At 44.0% G+C, this 20675-nt stretch overlaps 1 protein-coding gene across 1 annotated transcript in view; it reads left to right on the top strand.

Annotated features, from left to right (window-relative positions):
* Positions 1 to 20675, top strand: part of LOC131935543 (cleavage and polyadenylation specificity factor subunit 2) — a 130985-nt gene that overhangs the window by 97738 nt on the left and 12572 nt on the right. The window contains exons 13-16 of the mRNA XM_059291992.1: positions 12631 to 12734; positions 13664 to 13718; positions 13824 to 13857; positions 18168 to 18310. Of these exons, the coding sequence (XP_059147975.1) occupies positions 12631 to 12734; positions 13664 to 13718; positions 13824 to 13857; positions 18168 to 18310 (336 nt within the window). The remainder of the gene's footprint in view (positions 1 to 12630; positions 12735 to 13663; positions 13719 to 13823; positions 13858 to 18167; positions 18311 to 20675) is intronic.

Genomic DNA, 20675 nt, shown 5'->3' with positions numbered 1-20675 from the left:
GACTACGACTTTACTTTACCCACCCCCTCAAGTCATCACTTCGGTTTGACTACGACTATACTTTACCCACCCCCTCCTTTAAGGTCATCACTTTGGTTTGACTACGACTTTACTTTACCCACCCCCTCCTTTAAGGTCATCACTTTGGTTTGACTACGACTTTACTTTACCCACCCCCTCCTTTAAGGTCATCACTTTGGTTTGACTACGACTTTACTTTACCCCCCCCCCCCCCCACCTCCTCAGGTCATCACTTTGGTTTGACTACGACTTTACTTTACCCACCCCCTCAGGTCATCACTTTAGTTTGACTACGACTATACTTTACCCACCCACTCAGGTCATCACTTTGGTTTGACTACGACTTAACTTTACCCACCCCCTCAAGTCATCACTGTAGTTTGACTACGACTATACTTTACCCACCCCCTCCTTTAAGGTCATCACTTTAGTTTGACTACGACTATACTTTACCCACCCCCTCCTTTAAGGTCATCACTTTAGTTTGACTACGACTATACTTTACCCACCCCCTCAGGTCATCACTTTGGTTTGACTACGACTTTACTTTACCCACCTCTCAGGTCATCACTGAAGTTTGACTACGACTATACTTTACCCACCCCCTCCTTTAAGGTCATCACTTTGGTTTGACTACGACTTTACTTTACCCACCCCCTCAGGTCATCACTTTAGTTTGACTACGACTATACTTTACCCACCCCCTCAGGTAATCACTTTGGTTTGACTACGACTATACTTTACCCACCCCACGCCCTCAGGTCATCACTTTAGTTTGACTACGACTTTACTTTACCCACCCACTCAGGTCATCACTTTGGTTTGACTACGACTTTACTTTACCCACCCCCTCAGGTAATCACTTTGGTTTGACTACGACTTAACTTTACCCACCCCCTCAAGTCATCACTTGTGTTTGACTACGACTTTACTTTACCCACCCCCTCCTTTAAGGTCATCACTTTAGTTTGACTACGACTTTACTTTACCCACCCCCTCAGGTCATCACTTTAGTTTGACTACGACTATACTTTACCCACCCCCTCCTTTAAGGTCATCACTTTGGTTTGACTACGACTTTACTTTACCCACCCCCTCAGGTCATCACTTTAGTTTGACTACGACTTTACTTTACCCACCCTCTCAGGTCATCACTTTAGTTTGACTACGACTATACTTTACCCACCCCCTCAGGTCATCACTTTGGTTTGACTACGACTTTACTTTACCCACCCACTCAGGTCATCACTTTGGTTTGACTACGACTTTACTTTACCCACCCCCTCAGGTCATCACTTTAGTTTGACTACGACTTTACTTTACCCACCCTCTCAGGTCATCACTTTAGTTTGACTACGACTATACTTTACCCACCCCCTCAGGTCATCACTTTGGTTTGACTACGACTTTACTTTACCCACCCACTCAGGTCATCACTTTGGTTTGACTACGACTTTACTTTACCCATCCCCTCAGGTCATCACTTTGGTTTGACTACGACTTTACTTTACCCACCCCCTCAGGTCATCACTTTGGTTTGACTACGCCTTTACTTTACCCACCCACTCAGGTCATCACTTTGGTTTGACTACGACTTTACTTTACCCCCCCCCCCCACCTCCTCAGGTCATCACTTTGGTTTGACTACGACTATACTTTACCCACCCACTCAGGTCATCACTTTGGTTTGACTACGACTTTACTTTACCCACCCACTCAAGTCATCACTTTAGTTTGACTACGACTTTACTTTACCCACCCCCTCCTTTAAGGTCATCACTTTGGTTTGACTACGACTATACTTTACCCACCCCACCCCCTCAGGTCATCACTTTGGTTTGACTACGACTATACTTTACCCACCCACTCAGGTAATCACTTTAGTTTGACTACGACTATACTTTACCCACCCCACCCCCTCAGGTCATCACTTTGGTTTGACTACGACTATACTTTACCCACCCTCTCCTTTAAGGTCATCACTTTGGTTTGACTACGACTATACTTTACCCACCCCCTCAGGTCATCACTTTGGTTTGACTACGACTTTACTTTACCCACCCCCTCAGGTCATCACTTTGGTTTGACTACGACTTTATTTTACCCACCCACTCAGGTAATCACTTTAGTTTGACTACGACTATACTTTACCCACCCCACCCCCTCAGGTCATCACTTTGGTTTGACTACGACTATACTTTACCCACCCACTCAGGTAATCACTTTAGTTTGACTACGACTATACTTTACCCACCCCACCCCCTCAGGTCATAACTTTAGTTTGACTACGACTATACTTTACCCACCCCACCCCCTCAGGTCATCACTTTGGTTTGACTACGACTATACTTTACCCACACCCTCCTTTAAGGTCATCACTTTGGTTTGACTACGACTATACTTTACCCACCCTTCAGGTCATCACTTTGGTTTGACTACGACTTTACTTTACCCACCCCCTCAGGTCATCACTTTGGTTTGACTACGACTTTACTTTACCCACCCCCTCTCAGGTCATCACTTTAGTTTGACTACGACTATACTTTACCCACCCCCTCAGGTAATCACTTTAGTTTGACTACGACTTTACTTTACCCACCCACTCAAGTCATCACTTTAGTTTGACTACGACTATACTTTACCCACCCCACCCCCTCAGGTCATCACTTTGGTTTGACTACGACTTTACTTTACCCACCCACTCAGGTCATCACTTTGGTTTGACTACGACTATACTTTACCCACCCTCTCAGGTCATCACTTTGGTTTGACTACGACTATACTTTACCCACCCTCTCAGGTCATCGCTTTAGTTTGATTACGACTATACTTTACCCACCCCCTCCTCTCAGGTCATCACTTTAGTTTGACTACGACTTTACTTTACCCACCCCCTCCTTTAAGGTCATCACTTTGGTTTGACTACGACTATACTTTACCCACCCACTCCTTTAAGGTCATCACTTTAGTTTGACTACGACTATACTTTACCCACCCTCTCAGGTCATCACTTTAGTTTGACTACGACTATACTTTACCCACCCTCTCAGGTCATCACTTTAGTTTGATTACGACTATACTTTACCCACCCCCTCCTCTCAGGTCATCACTTTAGTTTGACTACGACTTTACTTTACCCACCCTCTCAGGTCATCACTTTAGTTTGACTACGACTTTACTTTACCCACCTCCTCAGGTCATCACTTTAGTTTGACTACGACTTTACTTTACCAACCCCCTCCTTTAAGGTCATCACTTTGGTTTGACTACGACTTTACTTTACCCACCCTCTCAGGTCATCACTTTAGTTTGACTACGACTTTACTTTACCCACCTCCTCAGGTCATCACTTTAGTTTGACTACGACTTTACTTTACCCACCCCCTCATCACTTTGGTTTGACTACGACTTTACTTTACCCACCCCCTCAGGTCATCACTTTGGTTTGACTACGACTTTACACACCCACTCAGGTCATCACTTTAGTTTGACTACGACTATACTTTACCCACCTCCTCAGGTCATCACTTTGGTTTGACTACGACTTTACCCACCCTCTCAGGTCATCACTTTAGTTTGATTACGACTATACTTTACCCACCCCCTCCTCTCAGGTCATCACTTTAGTTTGACTACGACTATACTTTACCCACCCCCTCCTCTCAGGTCATCACTTTAGTTTGACTACGACTTTACTTTACCCACCCCCTCAAGTCATCACTTCGGTTTGACTACGACTATACTTTACCCACCCCCTCCTTTAAGGTCATCACTTTGGTTTGACTACGACTTTACTTTACCCACCCCCTCCTTTAAGGTCATCACTTTGGTTTGACTACGACTTTACTTTACCCACCCCCTCCTTTAAGGTCATCACTTTGGTTTGACTACGACTTTACTTTACCCCCCCCCCCCCCCCCACCTCCTCAGGTCATCACTTTGGTTTGACTACGACTTTACTTTACCCACCCCCTCAGGTCATCACTTTAGTTTGACTACGACTATACTTTACCCACCCACTCAGGTCATCACTTTGGTTTGACTACGACTTAACTTTACCCACCCCCTCAAGTCATCACTGTAGTTTGACTACGACTATACTTTACCCACCCCCTCCTTTAAGGTCATCACTTTAGTTTGACTACGACTATACTTTACCCACCCCCTCCTTTAAGGTCATCACTTTAGTTTGACTACGACTATACTTTACCCACCCCCTCAGGTCATCACTTTGGTTTGACTACGACTTTACTTTACCCACCCCCTCAGGTCATCACTTTAGTTTGACTACGACTTTACTTTACCTACCCCACGCCCTCAGGTCATCACTTTAGTTTGACTACGACTTTACTTTACCCACCCACTCAGGTCATCACTTTGGTTTGACTACGACTTTACTTTACCCACCCACTCAGGTCATCACTTTGGTTTGACTACGACTTTACTTTACCCACCCACTCAGGTCATCACTTTGGTTTGACTACGACTTTACTTTACCCACCCCCTCAGGTAATCACTTTGGTTTGACTACGACTATACTTTACCCACCCCCTCCTTTAAGGTCATCACTTTGGTTTGACTACGACTTTACTTTACCCACCCACTCAGGTCATCACTTTGGTTTGACTACGACTATACTTTACCCACCCCCTCTCAGGTCATCACTTTGGTTTGACTACGACTTTACTTTACCCACCCCCTCAGGTCATCACTTTAGTTTGACTACGACTATACTTTACCCACCCCCTCAGGTCATCACTTTAGTTTGACTACGACTTTACTTTACCCACCCCCTCAGGTCATCACTTTAGTTTGACTACGACTTTACTTTACCCACCCCCTCAGGTCATAACTTTGGTTTGACTACGACTTTACTTTACCCACCCCCTCAGGTCATCACTTTAGTTTGACTACGACTATACTTTACCCACCCCCTCAGGTCATCACTTTAGTTTGACTACGACTTTACTTTACCCACCCCCTCAGGTCATCACTTTGGTTTGACTACGACTATACTTTACCCACCCCACGCCCTCAGGTCATCACTTTAGTTTGACTACGACTATACTTTACCCACCCCCTCAGGTCATCACTTTGGTTTGACTACGACTTTACTTTACCCACCCCCTCAGGTCATCACTTTGGTTTGACTACGACTATACTTTACCCACCCCCTCAGGTCATCACTTTGGTTTGACTACGACTTTACTTTACCCACCCCCTCAGGTAATCACTTTAGTTTGACTACGACTATACTTTACCCACCCCCTCAGGTCATCACTTTAGTTTGACTACGACTATACTTTACCCACCCACTCAGTTCATCACTTTATTTTGACTACGACTATACTTTACCCACCCCCACCTCCTCAGGTCATCACTTTGGTTTGACTACGACTTTACTTTACCCACCCCCTCAGGTAATCACTTTAGTTTGACTACGACTATACTTTACCCACCCCCTCCTTTAAGGTCATCACTTTGGTTTGACTACGACTTTACTTTACCCACCTCCTCAGGTCATCACTTTGGTTTGACTACGACTTTACTTTACCCACCCCCTCAGGTCATCACTTTAGTTTGACTACGACTATACTTTACCCACCCCACCCCCTCAGGTCATCACTTTGGTTTGACTACGACTTTACCCACCTCCTCAGGTCATCACTTTGGTTTGACTACGACTATACTTTACCCACCCCACCCCCTCAGGTCATCACTTTAGTTTGACTACGACTTTACTTTACCCACCTCCTCAAGTCATCACTTTAGTTTGACTACGACTATACTTTACCCACCCCCTCCTTTAAGGTCATCACTTTAGTTTGACTACGACTATACTTTACCCACCCCCTCCTTTAAGGTCATCACTTTAGTTTGACTACGACTATACTTTACCCACCCCCTCAGGTCATCACTTTGGTTTGACTACGACTTTACTTTACCCACCCACTCAGGTCATCACTTTGGTTTGACTACGACTATACTTTAACCCTCCCCTCCCCCTGTCATACACACAAAGCTAACGTTGATTACGCCGCTTTAAAGATGATTGTCACATCCTTTATGTGGTTTAATTAAAACGTTTCAAACGAAATTTGCGAAATTAATGACCATAACTGATTTACACATGAGCGGTTTCATTCAGAGAACTTTTATAATTATGTTTTAATAACATGAAGCCGTTGGGGACAAAAGACTGTGATTTTATGGGCTGTCTCCGAGTTTTATGTTTGATACCACAGTTTGTTCAGCCTCGTCTTGAACACTCTGGGGACAAAAGACTGTGATTTTATGGGATATCTGTCCCACCAGTCTGTCTATAAAACCTTTCTGTCCCACCAGTCTGTCTATAAAACCTTTCTGTCCCACCAGTCTGTCTATAAAACCTTTCTGTCCCACCAGTCTGTCTATAAAACCTTTCTGTCCCACCAGTCTGTCTATAAAACCTTTCTATCCGACCAGTCTGTCTATAAAACCTTTCTGTCCGACCAGTCTGTCTATAAAACCTTTCTGTCCCACCAGTCTGTCTATAAAACCTTTCTGTCCCACCAGTCTGTCTATAAAACCTTTCTATCCGACCAGTCTGTCTATAAAACCTTTCTATCCGACCAGTCTGTCTATAAAACCTTTCTGTCCGACCAGTCTGTCTATAAAACCTTTCTATCCGACCAGTCTGTCTATAAAACCTTTCTATCCGACCAGTCTGTCTATAAAACCTTTCTATCCGACCAGTCTGTCTATAAAACCTTTCTGTCCGACCAGTCTGTCTATAAAACCTTTCTATCCGACCAGTCTGTCTATAAAACCTTTCTGTCCGACCAGTCTTTGTGTCTGACCACTGGCCATTCTGAAGTCTGCGTGTAAAACCCATCTACCGCCCAGATATCACCTACAGGCTGATCTCGATTACAAACAAGGGCCTGGCTAAATATAGAAATTGAGGCTTGTCTCAAAAAGCACCCAAAATATTTTTCTGTAGGGCCACACACAAAAAAAGCTAATCTCTAATATTTCTGGTGATTATTGCCTGCGTCACACGCTGGCCGCTGCGGATTGAAATTTAATTCTAAATTAAAACTGGCTAATTACTAAAGAAGATAATAATACGGAACCTAATTATCAGATCTTTGCTGGCTCGCTCGTCATTCAGCAAAACTTCTCATACAACCGTCGTCATTCAGCAAAACTTCTCATACAACCGTTGTCATTCAGCAAAACTTCTCATACAACCGTCGTCATTCAGCAAAACTTCTCATACAACCGTCGTCATTCAGCAAAACTTCTCATACAACCGTCGTCATTCAGCAAAACTTCTCATACAGCCGTCGTCATTCAGCAAAACTTCTCATACAAACGTCGTCATTCAGCAAAACTTCTCATACAAACGTCGTCATTCAGCAAAACTTCTCATACAACCGTCGTCATTCAGCAAAACTTCTCATACAACCGTTGTCATTCAGCAAAACTTGTCATACAACCGTCGTCATTCAGCAAAACTTCTGCTGCTCATACAACCGTCGTCATTCAGCAAAACTTCTCATACAACCGTCGTCTTCTAATAGATCCAGTCATGTAGTAGACAGATAGATCCAGTCATGTCAGATAGATCCAGTCATGTCAGATAGATCCAGTCATGTCAGATAGATCCAGTCATGTAGTAGACAGATAGATCCAGTCATGTCAGATAGATCCAGTCATGTCAGATAGATCCAGTCATGTCAGATAGATCCAGTCATGTAGTAGACTGATAGATCCAGTCATGTAGTAGACTGATAGATCCAGTCATGTAGTAGACAGATCCAGTCATGTCAGATAGATCCAGTCATGTAGTAGACTGATAGATCCAGTCATGTAGTAGACAGATCCAGTCATGTCAGATAGATCCAGTCATGTAGTAGACTGATAGATCCAGTCATGTAGTAGACTGATAGATCCAGTCATGTAGTAGACTGATAGATCCAGTCATGTAGTAGACTGATAGATCCAGTCATGTCAGATAGATCCAGTCATGTTGTAGACTGATAGATCCAGTCATGTTGTAGACTGATAGATCCAGTCATGTAGTAGACAGATCCAGTCATGTCAGATAGATCCAGTCATGTAGTAGACTGATAGATCCAGTCATGTCAGATAGATCCAGTCATGTCAGATAGATCCAGTCATGTCAGATAGATCCAGTCATGTAGTAGACTGATAGATCCAGTCATGTAGTAGACTGATAGATCCAGTCATGTAGTAGACTGATAGATCCAGTCATGTAGTAGACTGATAGATCCAGTCATGTCAGATAGATCCAGTCATGTTGTAGACTGATAGATCCAGTCATGTTGTAGACTGATAGATCCAGTCATGTAGTAGACAGATCCAGTCATGTCAGATAGATCCAGTCATGTAGTAGACTGATAGATCCAGTCATGTAGTAGACAGATCCAGTCATGTCAGATAGATCCAGTCATGTAGTAGACCGATAGATCCAGTCATGTCAGATAGATCCAGTCATGTCAGATAGATCCAGTCATGTCAGATAGATCCAGTCATGTAGTAGACTGATAGATCCAGTCATGTAGTAGACTGATAGATCCAGTCATGTAGTAGACTGATAGATCCAGTCATGTAGTAGACTGATAGATCCAGTCGTGTCAGATAGATCCAGTCATGTCAGATAGATCCAGTCATGTTGTAGACTGATCCAGTCATGTTGTAGACTGATAGATCCAGTCATGTCAGATAGATCCAGTCATGTAGTAGACAGATAGATCCAGTCATGTTGTAGACTGATAGATCCAGTCATGTAGTAGACAGATCCAATCATGTCAGATAGATCCAGTCATGTAGTAGACAGATCCAGTCATGTAGTAGACTGATAGATCCAGTCATGTCAGATAGATCCAGTCATGTCAGATAGATCCAGTCATGTCAGATAGATCCAGTCATGTAGTAGACTGATCCAGTCATGTCAGATAGATCCAGTCATGTCAGATAGATCCAGTCATGTAGTAGACTGATAGATCCAGTCATGTCAGATAGATCCAGTCATGTCAGATAGATCCAGTCATGTCAGATAGATCCAGTCATGTCAGATAGATCCAGTCATGTAGTAGACTGAGAGATCCAGTCATGTCAGATAGATCCAGTCATGTCAGACAGATCCAGTCATGTCAGATAGATCCAGTCATGTAGTAGACTGATCCAGTCATGTCAGATAGATCCAGTCATGTCAGATAGATCCAGTCATGTAGTAGACTGATAGATCCAGTCATGTCAGATAGATCCAGTCATGTAGTAGACAGATCCAGTCATGTCAGATAGATCCAGTCATGTAGTAGACCGATAGATCCAGTCATGTCAGATAGATCCAGTCATGTCAGATAGATCCAGTCATGTCAGATAGATCCAGTCATGTAGTAGACTGATAGATCCAGTCATGTAGTAGACTGATAGATCCAGTCATGTAGTAGACTGATAGATCCAGTCATGTAGTAGACTGATAGATCCAGTCGTGTCAGATAGATCCAGTCATGTCAGATAGATCCAGTCATGTTGTAGACTGATCCAGTCATGTTGTAGACTGATAGATCCAGTCATGTCAGATAGATCCAGTCATGTAGTAGACAGATAGATCCAGTCATGTTGTAGACTGATAGATCCAGTCATGTAGTAGACAGATCCAGTCATGTCAGATAGATCCAGTCATGTAGTAGACAGATCCAGTCATGTAGTAGACTGATAGATCCAGTCATGTCAGATAGATCCAGTCATGTCAGATAGATCCAGTCATGTCAGATAGATCCAGTCATGTAGTAGACTGATCCAGTCATGTCAGATAGATCCAGTCATGTCAGATAGATCCAGTCATGTAGTAGACTGATAGATCCAGTCATGTCAGATAGATCCAGTCATGTCAGATAGATCCAGTCATGTCAGATAGATCCAGTCATGTCAGATAGATCCAGTCATGTAGTAGACTGAGAGATCCAGTCATGTCAGATAGATCCAGTCATGTCAGATAGATCCAGTCATGTCAGATAGATCCAGTCATGTAGTAGACTGATCCAGTCATGTCAGATAGATCCAGTCATGTCAGATAGATCCAGTCATGTAGTAGACTGATAGATCCAGTCATGTCAGATAGATCCAGTCATGTCAGATAGATCCAGTCATGTCAGATAGATCCAGTCATGTCAGATAGATCCAGTCATGTAGTAGACAGATCCAGTCATGTAGTAGACATCCAGTCATGTAGTAGACTGATAGATCCAGTCATGTAGTAGACAGATCCAGTCATGTAGTAGACTGATCCAGTCATGTAGTAGACTGATCCAGTCATGTAGTAGACAGATCCAGTCATGTAGTAGACAGATCCAGTCATGTCAGATAGATCCAGTCATGTAGTAGACTGATCCAGTCATGTAGTAGACAGATCCAGTCATGTAGTAGACAGATCCAGTCATGTAGTAGACTGATCCAGTCATGTAGTAGACAGATCCAGTCATGTCAGATAGATCCAGTCATGTCAGATAGATCCAGTCATGTAGTAGACAGATCCAGTCATGTAGTAGACAGATCCAGTCATGTAGTAGACAGATCCAGTCATGTAGTAGACAGATCCAGTCATGTAGTAGACTGATCCAGTCATGTAGTAGACTGATCCAGTCATGTAGTAGACAGATCCAGTCATGTAGTAGACTGATCCAGTCATGTAGTAGACTGATCCAGTCATGTAGTAGACAGATCCAGTCATGTAGTAGACTGATCCAGTCATGTCAGATAGATCCAGTCATGTAGTAGACTGATCCAGTCATGTAGTAGACAGATCCAGTCATGTAGTAGACTGATCCAGTCATGTCAGATAGATCCAGTCATGTAGTAGACTGATCCAGTCATGTAGTAGACTGATCCAGTCATGTAGTAGACAGATCCAGTCATGTAGTAGACAGATCCAGTCATGTAGTAGACTGATCCAGTCATGTAGTAGACTGATCCAGTCATGTAGTAGACAGATCCAGTCATGTAGTAGACAGATCCAGTCATGTAGTAGACAGATCCAGTCATGTAGTAGACAGATCCAGTCATGTAGTAGCCTTCTCTGATAACCGACTAAACTCGTGCAGCTAATTTGTAATGTATCACCGAGGAGGATCGGAAATCAATATTTGAAAATGTTTTCAATCACTGAAGCCCATATTTTGGTCAACAAGTGGACACGTACAAATGACTTTTAAATGACAACATTACGGATCGGTGGGATCAAGCCGGGGTGGCGCCGTCTGGAACTTCAGGGCGAGTGTGTGTTGAGAAACAGAGAGTGGGTCTCTGGACACACAATCACACAACAAGATGTGGGTCTCTAGACACACTACAGCAGGATGTGGGTCTCTAGACACACTACAGCAGGATGTGGGTCTCTAGACACACTACAGCAGGATGTGGGTCTCTAGACACACTACAGCAGGATGTGGGTCTCTAGACACACTACAGCAGGGTGTGGGTCTCTAGACACACTACAGCAGGATGTGGGTCTCTAGACACACTACAGCAGGATGTGGGTCTCTAGACACACTACAGCAGGATGTGGGTCTCTAGACACACTACAGCAGGATGTGGGTCTCTAGACACACTACAGCAGGATGTGGGTCTCTAGACACACTACAGCAGGATGTGGGTCTCTAGACACACTACAGCAGGATGTGGGTCTCTAGACACACTACAGCAGGATGTGGGTCTCTAGACACACTACAGCAGGATGTGCGTCTCTAGACACACTACAGCAGGATGTGGGTCTCTAGACACACTACAGCAGGATGTGGGTCTCTAGACACACTACAGCAGGATGTGGGTCTCTAGACACACTACAGCAGGATGTGGGTCTCTAGACACACTACAGCAGGATGTGGGTCTCTAGACACTACAGCAGGGTCCTTAGATTCTCTGAACACCGCGCCCTCCCACCTACACACATAACTTGAAGATTGTCAAAATGTTGTGGCTAACCCCAGGCTCACAACTCCCCACAGTTGCAGTTAATCGATCTCCAGTATCAACCCCCACTTTAAATACCTGACATCACTCAAACAGTGGCGTTTTAACGATCAAGTTCATTATTAATTCTCACTTCAGCCTAAAAATCTGCAAACTACCAACAACTGAGCAAATTTTTTTTTGTCATTTTCTTTTTTAAAAGCAACTTTATATTTTACTCAATACTTCAACTAATTACTAAGACTACGACATTTAATATTACGTGACAACAACAACAATGATTACAATATGGTTTCCATTGTCCTTCCTTCATCACTGTACCACCGAGGTCTATTGTCGTCAACACTGTACCACCAAGGTCTATTACCGTCAACACTGTACCACCAAGGTCTATTGCCGTCAACACTGTACCACCGAGGTCTATTGCCGTCAACACTGTGCCACCAAGGTCTATTGCCGTCAACACTATACCACCGAGGTCTATTGCCGTCAACACTGCCACCAAGGTCTATTGCCGTCAACACTGTACCACCAAGGTCTATTGCCGTCAACACTGTACCACCAAGGTCTATTGCCGTCAACACTGTGCCACCAAGGTCTAATGCTATTATTTTGTGTTCATTTCAGGGAAAAGCCAGGACAGGTTTCTTTAAGCAAGCCAAAAAGTCGTACCCTATGTTTCCTTTTGTTGAGGAGAAAGTCAAAGTTGATGAGTACGGAGAGGTCATCAGGTAAGGCAGCGCTTGCATAGTGCTTACTCTCACTCTTGGTCTTAGTCTAGTCCAGATGGAGTTGTGTGGCCCCTGTCTAGTCCAGATGGAGTTGTGTGGCCCCTGTCTAGTCCAGATGGAGTTGTGTGGCCCCCGTGTCTAGTCCAGATGGAGTTATGTGGCCCCTGTCTAGTCCAGATGGAGTTGTGTGGCCCCTGTCTAGTCCAGATGGAGTTGTGTGGCCCCTGTCTAGTCCAGATGGAGTTGTGTGGCCCCTGTCTAGTCCAGATGGAGTTGTGTGGCCCCTGTCTAGTCCAGATGGAGTTGTGTGGCCCCCGTGTCTAGTCCAGATGGAGTTGTGTGGCCCCTGTCTAGTCCAGATGGAGTTGTGTGGCCCCTGTCTAGTCCAGATGGAGTTGTGTGGCCCCTGTCTAGTCCAGATGGAAGTGTGTGGCCCCTGTCTAGTCCAGATGGAGTTGTGTGGCCCCTGTCTAGTCCAGATGGAGTTGTGTGGCCCCTGTCTATTCTAGATGGAGTTGTGTGGCCCCTGTCTAGTCCAGATGGAGTTGTGTGGCCCCTGTCTAGTCCAGATGGAGTTGTGTGGCCCCTGTCTAGTCCAGATGGAGTTGTGTGGCCCCTGTCTAGTCCAGATGGAGTTGTGTGGCCCCTGTCTAGTCCAGATGGAGTTGTGTGGCCCCTGTCTAGTCCAGATGGAGTTGTGTGGCCCCTGTCTAGTCCAGATGGAGTTGTGTGGCCCCTGTCTAGTCCAGATGGAGTTGTGTGGCCCCTGTCTAGTCCAGATGGAGTTGTGTGGCCCCTGTCTAGTTCAGATGGAGTTGTGTGGCCCCTGTTTTACACATAATCTTTCCATGTGACACCCTCCCTGCCTTAGTTTAGCTGAGACCTGCCTGGCTCAAACAACGTTAATTAAAACTTCATTTTTCTTTCAGAGCTGAGGATTATATCATAGCAGAAGGTCAGAGCGTGGAGGATGAAATGAAAGATGTAAGTCCTCGAGGTTAATGAGTCACCTTAGAGCACATCCGACAACAGTTTGTGAGCATTCGGCCTTCTTCTTATCTTATAATATCATATTGTTTCATTTTACAGATTGAAACAAAAGATCAAGACGACACGTTACAAGGTAAGGGGTCATCCATTTATGACGTCCACAAAAATTTGGAATTTTAGACCTCCCCCGTCCACATGTGTCTATTTTCACAAAAATTTAGTAGACCTGTCAGAACATTGGCAAAATTACTAGTACATTATCATGTAATGTTTACCTAGCTATATTATTAATTGCTAATGTATATAGGATTTGATATATTCGGTAACACCTATTGCCAGTCCTAAATAATAATATTAAAAGGTGAGCGTATAAAGTGTTGAAAAAATAAGCATATTTTAAACGACTAAATATAAATTATGCCATATGTTATATGATATTCGCTTGCTTTCTTTAAATGCTTCTGTCAGCACCAAAAATAAACCGGGAGTGATCTCCCCCATAAACTTTCTCGAATATTCTTATATAACTCTACGGGGGATGGCAACTCGGGATATAGACAAGATTTTTAATTACAAACTTTTTAAAATAGAATAGAATCTTTTAGGAATAAAAAAGAATTGCGCACCAAGTGAGCGCCATACAATATGTGTATAATAGTGCGGAATATTATTAGTACTTTATAAATTCACATGCGTTTTTTTAGAAATCGCGTAAATTACTACTTCCGGTCAACGGAACTTACTTAAAATTTGATAGAAGGCAGAGAATTAGATCTTTTACTTCCTTGTGAAATTTCAAACAGTGCTAAAGTTATAGGCTTTTGAAAATTGAAAGTAGAATAAATTACGGTTATCGGAAATCGATGAAAAGCTGATACAAAACTGCAAATTTTATATATAACACACATATATGAAGTTTCATCAACCTAGCTGTAACGATACTCAAGTTATCGTGTTTACAGACACACATACATACACACAGACACAGACTTACGGACAAAACTATGTTTTTCCGACTCAGGGGGGTGTAAAACGTCGAGATTTGTAAAAATCTCGATTTTAAAAAAAAATATTGTGCACGATTACAAGACTTCCTCTATACTTCGGAAGCGAGAAAGTAGAAACTGCTAACTATTAAACATTTTATTTTTTATTTGATTTTTTTTTTCTGCCTTATATCATTAACATTTTTTTTTTAATGGAAAATGTTGTAGACCGAACATTTTAATATCATTTGTGGCTGTCTAGCTTTTGGCGACTATATGGGTTAGGGTAAATTGGGCTTATCAACGTGACGTCTGTGTATTAGTTTGACTCAGCTCTAAGCTACATAACAAACTGCCCCTGCCTCTTTTGTCGCGGTCGCGCTGACCGTGAGCCCTACACACTTGACCAAGCGAGCACATTATACACGCGCTGTTATTAAAATATCTAACTTTAACGTGGTTATTTACTTGAATAAAATATCCAGATCTGCGTCGTCTTACGTTTTGACACAAATTAATGATGTAGACTATGATTTAGTTATACGATCGATCTGAGTCTAGAAATGTTTTTAAACTTAAGCTTTAATTGATTGAAATGTTTAAATTATAAACTTGAAATACCGTGAAATGCTTTAGATAATTGCCGCGGTCACTGCCCCTTCCCCCTCCCGACCGTAAGAAAAAAAAATCTTCGCTTTTTTTTACTTTCTCGTATATACGAAGTATAGAGAAAGCCTTGTAATCGTGCAAAAAAAATGGAGATTTTTACAAATCTCGACGTTTTATACCTCACTGATACGGTAAAACATAATTTTGCAATATTGTCCGTATGTCTGTGTGTATGTCTGTAAACTCGATAACTTGAGTACCGTTACAGCTAGGTCACATGACGTACCTATCGTGGCAGCATATTCCCCACTGTACGGGTCTATCATACACCAAGTCACATGACGTACCTATCGTGGCAGCATATTCCCCACTGTACGGGTCTATCATACACCAAGTCACATGACGTACCTGTCGTGGCAGCATATTCCCCACTGTACGGGTCTATCATACACCAAGTCACATGACGTACCTATCGTGGCAGCATATTCCCCACTGTACGGGTCTATCATACACCAAGTCACATGACGTACCTATCGTGGCAGCATATTCCCCACTGTACGGGTCTATCATACACCAAGTCACATGACGTACCTATCGTGGCAGCATATTCCCCACTGTACGGGTCTATCATACACCAAGTCACATGACGTACCTGTCGTGGCAGCATATTCCCCACTGTACGGGTCTATCATACACCAAGTCACATGACGTACCTGTCGTGGCAGCATATTCCCCACTGTACGGGTCTATCATACACCAAGTCACATGACGTACCTATCGTGGCAGCATATTCCCCACTGTACGGGTCTATCATACACCAAGTCACATGACGTACCTATCGTGGCAGCATATTCCCCACTGTACGGGTCTATCATACACCAAGTCACATGACGTACCTGTCGTGGCAGCATATTCCCCACTGTACGGGTCTATCATACACCAAGTCACATGACGTACCGATGTGGCAGCATATTCCCCACTGTACGGGTCTATCATACACCAAGTCACATGACGTACCTATCGTGGCAGCATATTCCCCACTGTACGGGTCTATCATACACCAAGTCACATGACGTACCTATCGTGGCAGCATATTCCCCACTGTACGGGTCTATCATACACCAAGTCACATGACGTACCTATCGTGGCAGCATATTCCCCACTGTACGGGTCTATCATACACCAAGTCACATGACGTACCTATCGTGGCAGCATATTCCCCACTGTACGGGTCTATCATACACCAAGTCACATGACGTACCTATCGTGGCAGCATATTCCCCACTGTACGGGTCTATCATACACCAAGTCACATGACGTACCTATCGTGGCAGCATATTCCCCACTGTACGGGTCTATCATACACCAAGTCACATGACGTACCTATCGTGGCAGCATATTCCCCACTGTACGGGTCTGTCATACACCAAGTCACATGACGTACCTATCGTGGCAGCATATTCCCCACTGTACGGGTCTATCACACACCAAGTCACATGACGTACCTGTCGTGGCAGCATATTCCCCACTGTACGGGTCTATCATACACCAAGTCACATGACGTACCTATCGTGGCAGCATATTCCCCACTGTACGGGTCTATCATACACCAAGTCACATGACGTACCTATCGTGGCAGCATATTCCCCACTGTACGGGTCTATCATACACCAAGTCACATGACGTACCTATCGTGGCAGCATATTCCCCACTGTACGGGTCTATCATACACCACCGCAAGCCGCGTGACGTCATTTAATGATTATGGCTCCATTCAAGAAGTTGAAGCCATGTGATTGGTCCATTCTTTTTCCTTTTTTTTCTGTCAGAAATAGCCCGTTGATTAGTCTGTGATGGACTAACTATGAAGAAATTTGCAGGCTGATTTTGTGGAAGTGATGCGTGCAATCTATCCCGGGCTTTGGGTCGAGGGCTACAAGCATAGCTTCTAGCAGGCCAGACTAGTAGTACAATATGTGTGGCGCAACAGTTCGGTCAGATGGAATTGTTGACATTATTATTTTCTATCTCAGCTAGGTAGGCTTGGCATTATTTGCTCTCAGATAGGTCATTTTTTTTCTGCGGGGCGGTGAAGTAAGTCATTTTTTTCCGCCGGGGCTATAGAGTAGGTCATTTTTTTCTGCCGGTGCAGTAGAGTAGGTCATTTTTTTCTGCCGGTGCTGTAGAGTAGGTCATTTTTTTCTGCCGGTGCTGTAGAGTAGGTCATTTTTTTTCTGCCGGTGCTGTAGAGTAGGTCATTTTTTTTCTGCCGGTGCTGTAGAGTAGGTTATTTTTTTCTGCCGGTGCTGTAGAGTAGGTCATTTTTTTTCTGCCGGTGCTGTAGAGTAGGTCATTTTTTTTCTGCCGGTGCTGTAGAGTAGGTCATTTTCTGTAAATAGCTTGGTGTGTCCATTGTCAGGACATGATACATGTAAATATGTTTCTACCCTTTGCTTGTCTGCGTTAGTCTTTCACTGAAAACTAACAACAAACACACGGGTACTAAACCATAAGTTCCTTGTTTTAGGTCTGCCCAATATGAATGCAGCTAAGAGGGAAGGGCTTGAAAGCTTGTTTGTTGGTTGGCCTGCTGGGTTAGATCGGCTGGTGCCCGTATGTCGGGAGAGTTGGGGGGGGGGACCTTTTGTCCGATGCTTTATTGAACGTGGATTTTTTTTGTCATGGTCCTTTAAGTAGTTGGTGCAACTATCGGAAGACTTTTTGCCATGTCTCATATTTTCATCAGTCCTTGTTGGGCTGAACAGATAGAGCTGGGTTCGAACCCAGTCCCTCTGATTGGCAAGCTCCACAGCCCAGAGCACTAGTTTTCTTCCATCGTGTGTTTCAGATATCACGGAAGTGCCGACAAAGTGCATCTCGTCAACGGTCACTTTAGACATCAACGCTAAAGTGCAGTTTATTGATTTTGAAGGAAGATCAGATGGAAAGTCGATCAAAAAGTATTTATCTCAAGTCAAGCCTAAACAGCTGGTAAGTCTAGGTCAATTAGCTCGTCCATTTAGCTCATACTGTTAGCCCAGCTGGTAAGTCTAGGTCAATTAGCTGGTCCTTTTAGCTCACACTGTTAGCCCAGCTGGTAAGTCTAGGTCAATTAGCTGGTCCATTTAGCTCACACTGTTAGCCCAGCTGGTAAGTCTAGATCAAGTAGCTGGTCCTTTTAGCTCACACTGTTAGCCCAGCTGGTAAGTCTAGATCAAGTAGCTGATCCATTTAGCTCACACTGTTAGCCCAGATGGTAAGTCTAGGTCAAGTAGCTGGTCCATTTAGCTCACACTGTTAGCCCAGCTGGTAAGTCTAGGTCAATTAGCTCGTCCATTTAGCTCATACTGTTAGCCCAGCTGGTAAGTCTAGGTCAAGTAGCTGGTCCATTTAGCTCACACTGTTAGCCCAGCTGGTAAGTCTAGGTCAATTAGCTGGTCCATTTAGCTCACACTGTTAGCCCAGCTGGTAAGTCTAGATCAAGTAGCTGGTCCTTTTAGCTCACACTGTTAGCCCAGCTGGTAAGTCTAGATCAAGTAGCTGATCCATTTAGCTCACACTGTTAGCCCAGCTGGTAAGTCTAGGTCAAGTAGCTGGTCCATTTAGCTCACACTGTTAGCCCAGCTGGTAAGTCTAGGTCAAGTAGCTGGTCCATTTAGCTCACACTGTTAGCCCAGCTGGTAAGTCTAGGTCAAGTAGCTGGTCCTTTTAGCTCACACTATTAGCCCAGCTGGTAAGTCTAGGTCAATTAGCTGGTCCATTTAGCTCACACTATTAGCCCAGCTGGTAAGTCTAGGTCAAGTAGCTGGTCCTTTTAGCTCACACTATTAGCCAAGCTGGTAAGTCTAGGTCAAGTAGCTGGTCCATTTAGCTCACACTGTTAGCCCAGCTGGTAAGTCTAGGTCAATTACCTGGTCCATTTAGCTCACACTGTTAGCCCAGCTGGTAAGTCTAGGTCAATTACCTGGTCCATTTAGCTCACACTGTTAGCCCAGCTGGTAAGTCTAGGTCAATTACCTGGTCCTTTTAGCTCACACTGTTAGCCCAGCTGGTAAGTCTAGGTCAAGTAGCTGGTCCATTTAGCTCACACTGTTAGCCCAGCTGGTAAGTCTAGGTCAAGTAGCTGGTCCATTTAGCTCACACTGTTAGCCCAGCTGGTAAGTCTAGGTCAATTAGCTGGTCCATTTAGCTCACACTGTTAGCCCAGCTGGTAAGTCTAGATCAAGTAGCTGATCCATTTAGCTCACACTGTTAGCCCAGCTGGTAAGTCTAGGTCAAGTAGCTGGTCCATTTAGCTCACACTGTTAGCCCAGCTGGTAAGTCTAGGTCAATTAGCTGGTCCATTTAGCTCACACTGTTAGCCCAGCTGGTAAGTCTAGGTCAATTAGCTTGTCCATTTAGCTCACACTGTTAGCCCAGCTGGTAAGTCTAGGTCAAGTAGCTGGTCCTTTTAGCTCACACTGTTAGCCCAGCTGGTAAGTCTAGGTCAATTAGCTGGTCCATTTAGCTCACACTGTTAGCCCAGCTGGTAAGTCTAGGTCAATTAGCTTGTCCATTTAGCTCACACTGTTAGCCCAGCTGGTAAGTCTAGGTCAAGTAGCTGGTCCTTTTAGCTCACACTGTTAGCCCAGCTGGTAAGTTTGGTCAAGTAGCCTGTCCATATAGTTGACATAATTTTTAAGTCAAATCCAATAACTGGTAAGGTTCAATCTAGTTCAGTCAACTGTAGAGTTTGGTCTAGTCGAGTCAACTGTAGTGTTTGGTCTAATCAACTGTAGGGTTTGGTCTAGCCAACTGTAGGGTTTGGTCTAGCCAACTGTAGTGTTTGGTCTAATCAACTGTAGTGTTTGGTCTAATCAACTGTAGGGTTTGGTCGAGTCAACTGTAGGGTTTGGTCTAGTCAACTGTAGGGTTTGGTTTAATCAACTGTAGGGTTTGGTCGAGTCAACTGTAGGGTTTGGTCTAGTCAACTGTAGGGTTTGGTTTAGTCAACTGTAGGGTTTGGTCTAGTCAACTGTAGGGTTTGGTCTAGCCAACTGTAGGGTTTGGTCTAGTCAACTGTAGGGTTTGGTCTAGCCAACTGTAGGGTTTGGTCTAGTCAACTGTAGGGTTTGGTCAAGTGAACTGTAGGGTTTGGTCTAGTCAACTGTAGGGTTTGGTCAAGTGAACTGTAGGGTTTGGTCTAGCCAACTGTAGGGTTTGGTCTAGTGGAGTCAACTGTAGGGTTTGGTATAGTCAACTGTAGGGTTTGGTCTAGCCAACTGTAGGGTTTGGTCTAGCCAACTGTAGGGTTTGGTCTAGTCAACTGTAGGGTTAGGTCAAGTGAACTGTAGGGTTTGGTCTAGCCAACTGTAAG

This window comes from Physella acuta, unplaced genomic scaffold (assembly GCF_028476545.2).
Source record: "Physella acuta isolate Inbredline_101_S28 unplaced genomic scaffold, ASM2847654v3 ptg000148l, whole genome shotgun sequence".
Taxonomy (NCBI): Eukaryota; Metazoa; Mollusca; class Gastropoda; family Physidae; genus Physella; species Physella acuta.
This window is presented reverse-complemented; position numbering and strand designations above follow the sequence as displayed.